Source organism: Diabrotica undecimpunctata, chromosome 1 (assembly GCF_040954645.1).
Source record: "Diabrotica undecimpunctata isolate CICGRU chromosome 1, icDiaUnde3, whole genome shotgun sequence".
Lineage (NCBI taxonomy): Eukaryota > Metazoa > Arthropoda > Insecta > Coleoptera > Chrysomelidae > Diabrotica > Diabrotica undecimpunctata.
In genome coordinates, this window is record NC_092803.1 from 94,513,372 (window position 1) to 94,525,338 (window position 11,967).

Below are 11,967 nucleotides of genomic sequence, written 5' to 3' on the forward strand. Positions count from 1 at the left end.
GAAATGTCGTGAAGATAGTGTATATGTAGATGGAGACATAAATGGTAAAAAGCATACGTTGTTGGTGGATACCGGAGCGACCAGAACCATTATACGCCCGACAGTTATAAACAGCCGAAAGAAACTGTTACCAACGAGGTTACGACTTCGGACCGCTACAGGTGAAAATGCCAACATTCATGGAGAAATCCAGGTACAATTGGGAATTGGGGCAGAAAAGTTTGTCCATACTGTTATAGTTGCTGACATCGAAGAGGATGTTATATTAGGAATGGACGTAATGAATATGCATGGATTCCAATTGGATTTTAAGAATAAGGTAATCAAAGTTGGCAACGAGGAGGTATTTCTCCATCCACATAATGACAACACTGTGCAAGCAGCCATTACAGAAGATACAGTCGTGCCTGCGAGAAGCGAAACGATCATAGTAGCGCGACTACAGGGAATTGTAGACGAAGGGAGACCTGTTATGATGGAGCCTTGGAACCACGACGATGAGGTTGGCCGTGGAATCATAATTGGAAAGGAATTGGTGACTTCGGCTAAAGAAATTCCTGTGAGACTTATCAATGTCAACGACTACCCAGTGACCATAAAGAAAGAGACAAAAGTAGGAACTTGTGTACCTGTGACATCCATAATTCGTCAGGCGACAACATCTGATAATTCCAACGACAAATTCGACCAAATGGTTGCAGTTGCAGGACAGTCTCTAAATCAGATGGAGAAAAGGAAATTAAGGGAATTTCTTCGGCAGTATCGTAATATTTTCGTACCGAAAGGAGGAAAGACGGGAAGAACTACCGTTGTTAAGCATAAAATTGATACTGGTAATGCTAAGCCAATTCGTCAAACAGCTCGACGATTACCACAGGCGAAGAGAGAGGAAGCTGAAACGATTGTTCAGGAAATGAAGAAAGACGGGGTGATAGAACCTTCTACGAGTCCATGGGTCTCTCCGGTGGTCCTGGTTAAGAAGAAAGACGGAACGACGAGGTTCTGTGTGGATTACCGTTTGCTGAACAACGTTACCAAGAAAGATAGTTATCCTCTGCCTCGGATCGATGACACATTGGACACATTGGCTGGAAGTAAATTGTTTTCTACTTTAGATTTGAAGTCTGGATACTGGCAGGTAGAAATGGACCCAGTCGATAAAGAAAAGACAGCCTTCACCACAGGATCTGGATTGTGGCAATTCAACGTTATGCCATTTGGACTTTGTAATGCTCCTGCGACATTTGAGAGGCTTATGGAAAATGTGTTGAGAGGGTTATCTTGGAAAACATGCCTGGTTTATTTAGATGACATAATCGTCTTGGGGGAGACATTCGAAGATCATTTGAGGAATTTAGAAAACGTTTTTAATCGACTTAAAGCTGCCCAATTGATGCTAAACCCCAAGAAGTGCCAGCTATTTCAAGGTAAAGTCAATTATCTGGGTCATATAGTCAGTAAAGAAGGAGTGGCCGTGGATAAGGGAAAAATCGATTCCATTAAGGAATGGCCAAAACCAACTGACAAACATCAAGTGAGAAGTTTTCTTGGACTATGTACTTACTACCGGAGGTTTATTAAGAAGTTTGCAGATATCGCTAAGCCATTAACGCGACTTACAGAGGAAGCAAGAGAATACCGCTGGGATATAGACTGCCAAAATGCCTTTGAAACGTTGAAAAAGCATTTAATAACAGCACCAATTTTGGGGTATCCACTGCCAGAAGGAGAGTTCATCTTAGATACGGATGCAAGTAACGTGGGAATTGGAGGAGTGCTGTCTCAGATTCAAGGAGGACAGGAACGAGTCCTCGGATATTTTAGTAAAGTCCTTTCAAAACCTGAGCGGAATTATTGCGTCACGAGAAGAGAACTTCTAGCAGTAGTTAAATCAGTAGAGCACTTCTACCAATACCTCTATGGCAGAAAGTTTCTAATCCGAACCGACCATGCCGCCCTTAAGTGGTTGATGCAGTTTAAGAATCCAGAGGGTCAGATAGCCAGGTGGATCGAACGACTCCAAGAATACGATTTTAAGATTGAGCACCGGGCCGGAGTTAGCCACAGAAACGCTGATTCTCTTTCCAGAAGGCCATGCCCAGCAGAGTGTTCCCACTGCAACAAAACGGAATCCAAGGAAGCAGCAGTGCTAAGAACGACGATTGTCAACGACGACTGGACGCCTACTAAGATAAGGGAAGAACAAGAGAGAGATCCAGTTATACAGAAAATCCGAAAATGGAAAGAGGAAAACCGTCGACCACCTTGGCAGGAAATATCAAACCTATGCTCAGTAGTTAAGACGTAGTGGGCCCAGTGGGACTCATTTATCATCGAAGATGGCTTGCTCAAACGAGTCCTGGAAAATGATGACGGTTCAGAGAAGAGAAGACAGTTGGTGATCCCAAAGAGCAGAATAGCCGAAGTACTTCGTCAGTTACACGACAGTCCATCGGGAGGGCATTTTGGTGTAAGGAAAACCCTTCAGCGAATTCGGGAACGGTTTTATTGGATGAACAGTTCCGACGATGTAAAAGACTGGTGTAAGAAATGTACTATTTGTGCCACGAGTAACGGGCCTTACCGAAAAAGGAGAGCTCCTATGAGACAATATAATGTTGGAAGCCCGTTTGAAAGAATAGCTTTGGACATCGCTGGGCCATTTCCAGAAAGTGAAAAGGGAGGCAAGTACATGCTGGTAGTAATGGATTACTTCACTAAGTGGGTCGAGATTTACGCACTTCCAGACCAGAAGGCCGCCACCGTTGCAGATAAGTTGATCCAAGAATATATCAGCCGATTTGGAGTGCCTTTGGAGATCCATAGTGACCAAGGCAGGAACTTCGAAAGCGATCTATTCCAAGGAATATGTGATAGACTAGGCATGAAGAAAACAAGAACTACCGCGTATCATCCGCAATCGGATGGTATGGTAGAACGAATGAATAGGACAGTTGGCAAGTATTTGACAAAGATGGTGTCCGATCATCAGCGAGACTGGGACCAATACCTTCCGTTCTTCACAATGGCCTACAGATCTGCTGTTAACGAATCAACAGGCCAGACACCAGCCAAAGTCCTATTCGGACGCGAAATGCGACTACCTTGTGATCTAGAGTTTGGGTGTCGACCTGGAGAAGATGTAGCAGGTGAAGATTATGTGATCGAATTACGAAGAAGAATGGACGATGTACATGAGTTGGTCCGTTCCCACCTTCAGATCGCTAGCGACCGAATGAAGAAACGGTACGATACACAAGCCGAAAAGGGTTGCTTTAAGAAGAACGACAAAGTCTGGCTGTATAATCCCAAGAAGCGGAAAGGTTGTTCTCCCAAATTGCAGCAGTTTTGGGAAGGTCCATACCTCATCATGGAGAAGATCAACGATGTCATCTACCGAATAAACAAGATTCCGAGGGGAAAGCCGATGATAGTACACCATAACCGGCTGGCGTCTTTCGAAGGTGACCACGAAGTAGATGAAGAAGTGGAAGTAAACCAAGTCCAAGACGTGTCTGACCTCACGTTTGAGGAATTCATGGGTGCCTATGGAGGTACCGGTAAAGCAAGACATGGTGTTACCACTGAAGAAAAGCAAGATCTACTCGCGCTCCCCGATGACTACTCGCTGGCCCTGACCATCCCGGCCAGTATCAAAGACGCACCAGGGTTGGCATCCGTCTTTCGAAGGAAGTTTGGTCGAGTTGCAGAACTGCAATGCCAGGTGCCCGCTCCCGGTAAAACCTTGAAACTCCAAGATGCATCACGTTACCTTTTCTACCTGGTAACAAAAGACACTGCCCGTGACCAACCTACCTACCGAGATGTATGGGAAGCCTTACTTCAATTGAGAGAGCACGTACTAGAGTCCGACGTGCAAAAGTTAGCCATGCCAAAGTTGGAGTGCCGCCAATTAGATTGGAGGGTTATCCGAAATATGGTAACATTTTTATACAACTGGAAGTTGTAAAAGAGGGTCCAGTTGCCGATACCAGCATACCGTTCCGGTTCCAGTCCCGACAAGGTTCCAGGAGGAACAATCTTTTAAGAGGGGGGCAATGTTACGATAAATTCTGACCCAAAACCGTAAATATATTTATTACTAATATTTTCATTCATTCACGTATTTTTTAGGTAATGCCTACCTGACACACGATGGGTCCCCCTTTGTAATAAAAACATAACAGTTCGAACCTTCTGGAGACAAGCCGATTTAACCATACCGGTTCTGAGAACAATTCGCCGCTCTGTCTAGAAGGCCTTTCAGCAAACAGCGGTCTATGTTCGATGTGTTTCGAGAAACAACTGTTTTCATTCTCGAATAACAGGACTTTATATTTATAGAGGAATTTTGGTTATGGAGGGACAGTTAATTCTCAAGACCCGCGCTCGCGAATTTGTTACGTACGGATATAATAAATTATTGTCAGATAAGTTAATATAAATAAAGAAATAAATTAAATCCGTAAGTGTTATAAATATTGAACCTTTTAATAAATTCACAACAGTAGTTCTGAAAGCATTACTAACCAAGAACTCTTTAATAGTGTAAAAGATTTCTTTTCAGTTGAAAGCCTTGGAGTTCAAAATATTAAACCGTCTGTTTCCAAAGAATTAGATAGGGCTATTCGTATACAAGAAAGTACCCTAGTTCAAATTGGTAACCAATATAAAATTGGATTACTCTGGAAATACGACAACTTGAAACTCCCTAATAGTAAACCCATGGCTATTCAAAGACTGGAGTGTATAGAGAGAAAAATTATGTGAAGATTCTTTAACAGGAAATATGGAGGAGTAACATTTCTTGGGATCAACCAATAACCAATGAACAGTTTCAAAAATGGCTTGTTTGGTTAAAACAGCTTCCAGAAATAGAGAAAGTTTCAATTCCAAGATACTTTCTTAATAAACTCGAAAACTGGAAGGATACCAAAACGCAAATGCACATTTTTGTAGATGCCATCGAATACGCAATTGCTTGTGTGGTATATCTAAGAATAATGAAAAAAGATGTCATAGAGTGTACTTTGATTGGAGCGAAAACACATGTAGCACCATTAAAACCACAAACTATTCCTCGATTGGAACTTAATGGTGCGGTAATGGGTTCAAGGTTTGCTAAAAGCCTTTGTCAACATATTTTCATAACTGTGCACAACATTGTTTATTGGGCAGATTCTTCAACAGTTTTAAGCTGGTTAAGAAATGAAGACCCAAGAAAATTACCAAAGTATGTTGCTTACAGAGTGGCCGAAATTCAACAAAACTCAATGACATCACATTGGAGATATGTACCTACTAAGAATAACATAGCCGACGAAGCTACTAAATGGATGAAACGTCCCAATTTGAAAAACACCAGGTGTTGGTTTAAAGGTCCTGATTTTCTGTATCAATTAGAAAACAGTTGGCCTCCAGACACCACCCTTAAAAAGGAAAAGGCCAATAATTTTACCAAGAGGAAGTCGTTTAACTTTACTAATTATTGAAGACTATCACAAAAGATATCACCATAGAAATAATGAAATTGTAGTAAATGAGATAAGACAAAAATTTTATATACCAAAACTCAGACTAGTTAAAAAGATTAGGACCAATTGTCAAAATTGCAAGATCAAATTTGCTAAGCCAAAACCACCAGAAATGTCACCTCTACCGCCATGTAGACTTGCAACATTTACTGCTCCGTTTACACATACTGGCATGGATTATTTTGGTCCAATAAATGTAACTGTTGGAAGACGGACGGAGAAAAGATGGGGAGCTTTATTTACGTGTCTCACGACTAGAGCAGTCCATCTCGAAGTAGCTTACAAACTAGATGTGGACAGTTTTATACTATGTTTGACAAATTTTATTAACAGAAGAGGACGACCAAGGCATATATATTGTGATCGAGGTACGAATTTCATTGCAGCTGAACGAGTATTGAGAGAAGAACTGCAAAAGGTTGACAGTAAATTAATAGCCAATTCACTGATTAGCCCAGAGCTAAAATTTCACTTCAACGCACCCCTTTCCCCACATATGGGTGGGGCTTGGGAGCGCCTAGTGAAAGCGGTTAAAATTTCGTTATATGATTCTTTACCAAGCAGGAACCCTACTGACCAATTACTTTATAGTTGTCTCATAGCTGCAGAAAACAGTAAACTCAAGACCACTTACTTATCTTCCAATAGAATCTGAATCTCTAACCCCAAATCATTTTCTAATTGGATCTTCAAACGGAGATAAACCAATTGGATTTTTAAACGAAGATGTTAAAGTATTTAAATTTAATTATTTGTACAGAGAGCAATTTGCAAATAAATGTTGGCGACGCTTTATTTCTGAATACATACCTGAACTACTACTTCGGGCAAAATGGCATAAACAAGTTGTACCAATTAAACAGGGCGATATTGTAATTATATGTGATAAAGATTTACCAAGATGCAATTGGCCAAAGGGTAAGGTAATTGAAGTTAAAAAATCATCTGATGGGCAAGTGCGATGAGCAATAGTTCAAACAAAAAATAGTATATATGAACGTCCTGTTATAAAATTAGCAGTAATACCAATAAATGGAGACTAAAAAGATGATGAAAAATAAGTGGTACAGTTTCTCTTTTGCATAGAACTGTACCGGGTGGGAGTGTTACGAATATTTGTTATTTTTATACAATGTATTTAGTTAATTTTAAGTTCTATCATGTTACCCAAAATTTCCCGTTGCTACTGTTCTATAGACTATGTCAAATAGAATAAAAACGTCAGAAAATAAACTGTCCCTGATTAGGGAAAAATTTAAATAATTTTAGCAGACAGCAAGAGAACAGAATTTGATTTGGTCTTCGCAAATAAAAACAGTAAACTACAAATCCGTCAATTGCTGGCTGTACAATAAATATAAATTCCCAACAACATTGATTTAGTACATTCCAGATACATTGGCTTTGACAGCTCAAATGTTACACATGTATTATTTTTTCTTTTATACATTGAGATGGGGATTTGGGGAACCTAACGTTGTAAAATGTATTAAATTAGCACGCCTTCAATAAATAGGACATGCAATTAGGCGAGATGAAGATGCAACAATCAGAAAAATTTTCGACTGAAGAGGACCAGTGGGAGGACGAGCCAGAGGAAGACCAAAACTTAGGTATCAAGATAACATAGAGGATGATCTAAAATCCATCGGAGTTAAAGCATGGAGAAGAGTTGCCAGAGACAGGGGTGAATGGAAGATTGTTCTGAGGAAGGCTTTGGCTCATACAAAGCTGTAATGCCACTGATGATGATAATGACACATTGAGATGAAAGTAAGCTAAAGTTAATAGTAATGGTAATTAATCTACTTCTTTATTTTGTGTTAAGTTAATGTTACTAAATATTTTTTCACACTGGATATTAGAGTGTGGTATACATAATAAATTTAAAGCAAATTTCGCTAAGTTTGTAAATTCAGAAATATCAAGAGCATTTTTGTAATGTAACAAATGTGTAACCAAAAAATATATATTTTTTCCTCATTTGTAATTTCCTGATGGGAAATTAAATGTAACTTTATCCATTCAACATCAATTAATTGTACTATATGAAATATCTAGATTTACAAACTACTAACTGATTTCAACTATTAAATATTGGATGACCCTAGAAGTTGTTTCCCAGATTAAGACATTCAAATGTTGTGGAGTTGTTTAAGATGTCACACAGTGTACGATTTGACTAATCTAAGTGGACAAAAGGTATTTAAATTTTATTGTTAAAACTACGTTTAATCACTTCCATTTCACTTTTAAATACATACTTTAACTGATGATACAAAACAAAGACCCCAGCAGATTGCAGATCTTTTAGAAACAATGGCCGAAACTACCTGCACCTTTTTCAGGTAGACGATCGGCCGCTCAGTATGACCGTTAACGCTAACTTGTGTACACGTGTCTTGGTTTTCAGTGCAATTTTAAGTGCTTTTTTATGATGGATTCGACATCTACAGGTAATTATGCATTTACTTAATGAACCAGATATAAACAAATATGCATTTGAAAATATATAATACCCAATACAAAATAGGTCATCAATTTTTTTTATTCATTTGTCATACGTAACATTCATTTAGATATATATTATGTTGTCAAGTGTAGTAAAGCTGTAGGTATGATCTTAAAGTACTCTCTATTTAGTACACTTTCATAATATAATTACTGTTTTTTGCGATTTTTAACATATTTAGTAAATAAAATATAAACAGATATGTATTTTTAAATACTATACTTGTCTTAATACTCAATACAAAATAGGTCATCAAAATTATTTATTCATTTGCCATACGTATCTTTCATTTAGATATGCTATGTTGTCAAGTGTAGTAAAGCTGTATGTACTTATTGTCTTAAACTACTTTCTATTTCGTACACGTTCACGGGCGCCCATATTAAAAATTTAAGAGGGGGCTACACGTAAAGATGTTTCACATTATATTTTGTAAACTTTGGATAACCATATAGTTTAAAGCATCCGAAAAGCTAGAAGGGGTCCATGGTCTCCCCTGCTCATAGGTATGGGCGCCTATGTACACTTTCATAATACATTGTATAAATAATATTTCTTGCGTTTTTTAACATATTTTATGTTTGTGTTTACAGGTGCCCAAATGAAGCGGAAATTATTATTTGAATTTTGGCGTTCTATACCGGCTAATGGTCGATTAAATGCAGTAATCAACTTTGTGAAGATGAGTTTTGATGATCTGGATATTGATCAAGAACAAGAGAAGCAGTTAAAGGTGTTCTTAAAAAATGAATGCGAAAAAATTCGAGTCAAATGGGTTCAGAAGCAAAGACGACTGGACTTGTTTTTAAGTGAATACGAACAATGGTTAAATAATGATTTAACTTTCGATATGCTGATATTAGCAAATCAATCTCCAAAACCAAGTACTAGTGGTGGTAGACCTCAAAAAACTTTTATGGATAGCTCCAAAAAGACAAAAAAGAGGAAAATTCAACATTTACTTAGCGACTACAGTAAAGACCAATTATCGTTTGCTGCACAATTAAGTGTCCGAGCGAGTGGCAAACGTAATGCTGCTATGTTGATGGAAGAAGTATCGTCAGCCTCACCAAAACGTGCTTCCACATATAAGAAAGCAAGAAAAAATTTAGATGTCCAAATGAAACAAAGACCCTATACACCTGAAGAAGCTTTGGCCTTTTTTATAGCAAACAATTTTACTGTCCAATCTTATAAGAATGTACAACAAGAGGCAAAAGAAAGAGGTTTTAATGCTTATCCATGTTATGATTACGTAGCAAAGGTAAAAGAGCAGTGTTATCCTCGAGTTGAAAATATTACAGTGACTGATATATCGGCGGAAGTAAGACTGGATGCTCTACTTAATCATACCGCACAGAGAATATGTAAGAACATTCTAGGAGAAAGGTTAGACACCAACATGCAAAATTATTCTTTAATATATAAGTGGGGGTGTGATGGTTCATCAGGACATAGTTTATATAAGCAACCGTTTGAGGATCCAGAGAGCACAGATGAATATATGTTTATAATCTCATTAGTTCCAATAAAACTCGTAAACAATCTACAAGAGACCATATGGCAAAATCCTCGGCCATCATCACCAAGATTCTGTAGAGTACTCAAATTTATTTATAAGAAAGAAAGCGAAGCACTGATAAAAGATGAATGTAGAGCGATTGAAAGTCAAATTCAAGAGTTAGTTCCAACTCTTATAGAAGTCTGAGGCGTTACCATCTCGGTCACGCATCAAATGATTCTGACAATGATTGATGGTAAAGTGTGTAATGTGTTAAGTGATAATAGATCAACTCAAAGGTGTTTTATCTGTAAGGCAACATCTAAAGAAATGAATACAGCATTAATAACGAAAGAGCCAGACGATAATATGTACCAGTTTGGAATATCTAGCTTACATGCTTACATTTGTACAATGGAATGCCTTTTAAATATTAGTTATCGTCAAGATTTTTGTGAGTGGCAAGTAAGAGGAGACAATAAAAAAGAAATGTTTAAAACAAGGAAAGACGAAATCAAGAAAAAATTTAAAGAAGTGGGTCTCATTATCGACAAAGTAAAACCAGGATTTGGTACCAGTAACGATGGGAATACCGCAAGAGCATTTTTTTATAATTATACGACCACAGCACGCATCATCAACCTTAATGAAGGGCTCATTCACAATTTTGGGACGATTCTTGCAGCTGTTCCGTCTGGTTATGAGATTGACTCTGTTAAATTTCAGAACTACTGTATAAAGACTAGGAAACTATATTTAAGTTTGTACCCATGGTATAACATGCCTGTGACTGTTCACAAAATATTGGTACATGGAGCAGACATAATCAAAAATTCACTAATACCGGTAGGGCAAATGTCTGAAGAAGCATCCGAGGCTAAAAATAAAGAAATAAGAAGAGTCAGACTGGGACATACAATGAAAATTTCAAGACAGCGAAGCAATTATGACTTAATTAAATATTTATTAATATCATCTGATCCATATATATCGTTGTTGCGAAAACTTCCACTAAAACAATTTTCTAGACATGATAGAGATATAAAATTTCTATTAAAACAATAAAAACTATTTAAAATTTGGTCATGCCTTTTATTTACCACAATTAACTATGATTTTATCATAAAATGTAATTTAGAATCACTTAAGAGAGTTTCAGAGTTTTGTCCACCTAGATTAGTCAAATCGTACACTGTGTGTCAGTAGAAGTTATAGTACAGTACATGGACTATACATGTAATTTGAAATTTTATAGTACATGAAGTTGTAATTATCATACAAATTCTGCTCACCCTGAATCTTCTGTCAATAGAACTTCTGTTTTAGCTGATTCCTCTATTGCAAATTTAATATTTTTCTCTTTTCTTTGAATTATTTTTTGGTGTGTAGATGTTTTAACACCTTTAACATTAACTTCCTCGCCTCTGGTATACTTTTCTATTAATTCTTTTGGTGGTTTAACTTTTCCCTGAAAATGTTTATTCCCATTACTATTTTGATTTGCTCCCGTTTTTACTTTCCAATCATTTGATCCAGCAGTGGAAAAGTAACGAATGTGGGGCTAAAAATATTGATTATAATTTAATAAACTTAGAGAAAAGATGCAGATATGCGGACTTACCTTCCCCATTATAAATTGTATAAAATTTATTATTATAAAACTTTATTCTTATTATATGGTTTTTCCTAGAAAACTGTGAACTTCGTTAACACAACCAATCGTCTATATTCTTTGCAACTAGTGCAAAACTAGTGCCAGCCAATACAAAATACAAGGTATGGAGTATTCTGTGATACAATACAAACTCATTCATACGAACTTAACAAACACATGTTCATGTTAAATGTTCGCATTTGGTCCCTGTGAAGGTAGCCTCAAGTGAGCTGTCAATTAAGTTTCACAGAACGAAATATTGCGTTGGAAGTGTTGCCATGTCCTTAAACGTATATGCTTCCAAAATAAAGAGAGAAAGCTGTTAAAACCAATGACGTATAATATATAGACTAAGCAGTCCCGGGTCCTGATTCTAATTGAGATTTCGACTCAAAACATGTCGAAATTAATATGGCGACGTCGAAATGCGACTTTGCGAACCTTGTGGATTTCAGCTGAACTAACCAAACGATGTCACTAGTTTTCGACTTATCGAAATTAATTTCAACCACAAGAAAGTGGTTGAAATTTCATTTCGAGTCGAAATTAATCTGACATGACTGACTGGACTGGGAGAAGTGAACTTAGGTTCAGTTTAAGTAGGCGGTGTTTTGATCCTTGCAAGGAAAACTGAGGCAAAAAGTATCAATATGGCTGTGTTTTACGGACATTTGCTAGTTTTGGAGGAATTAGAGAGATTAGATATCCGACGTTCATAACTGAGGATAAGAAGAATGTTACGGGATACTCAAAATTCTTTTTCACT

General features: G+C 37.5%; 2 protein-coding genes across 4 annotated transcripts in view; one reads left to right on the forward strand and one right to left on the reverse strand.

Annotated features, from left to right (window-relative positions):
* The window catches only part of LOC140451567 (WD repeat-containing protein 46), a 341,290-nt gene extending 329,863 nt beyond the window's left edge, over positions 1 to 11,427 (reverse strand). Inside the window, exons 1-2 of one of the 3 annotated variants that reach the window (XR_011952086.1) lie at positions 11,169 to 11,427; positions 10,840 to 11,108 (exon numbers count right to left, since the gene is read on the reverse strand). Coding sequence is in view for 2 of the 3 variants with exons in the window: in XM_072545416.1 (XP_072401517.1) it covers positions 10,840 to 11,108; positions 11,169 to 11,177 (278 nt within the window). In the remaining variant the exon portion in view is untranslated. The remainder of the gene's footprint in view (positions 1 to 10,839; positions 11,109 to 11,168) is intronic. The other 2 variants (XM_072545418.1, XM_072545416.1) reach the window with 2 other exon arrangements.
* Positions 7,712 to 9,754, forward strand: LOC140442408 (uncharacterized). The gene is made up of 2 exons (XM_072533483.1): positions 7,712 to 7,990; positions 8,640 to 9,754. The coding sequence occupies exons 1-2, from the start codon at positions 7,969 to 7,971 to the stop codon at positions 9,752 to 9,754; spliced, it is 1,137 nt and encodes a 378-aa protein (XP_072389584.1). The 5' UTR covers positions 7,712 to 7,968.
* Positions 11,428 to 11,967: the final 540 nt, after the last annotated feature.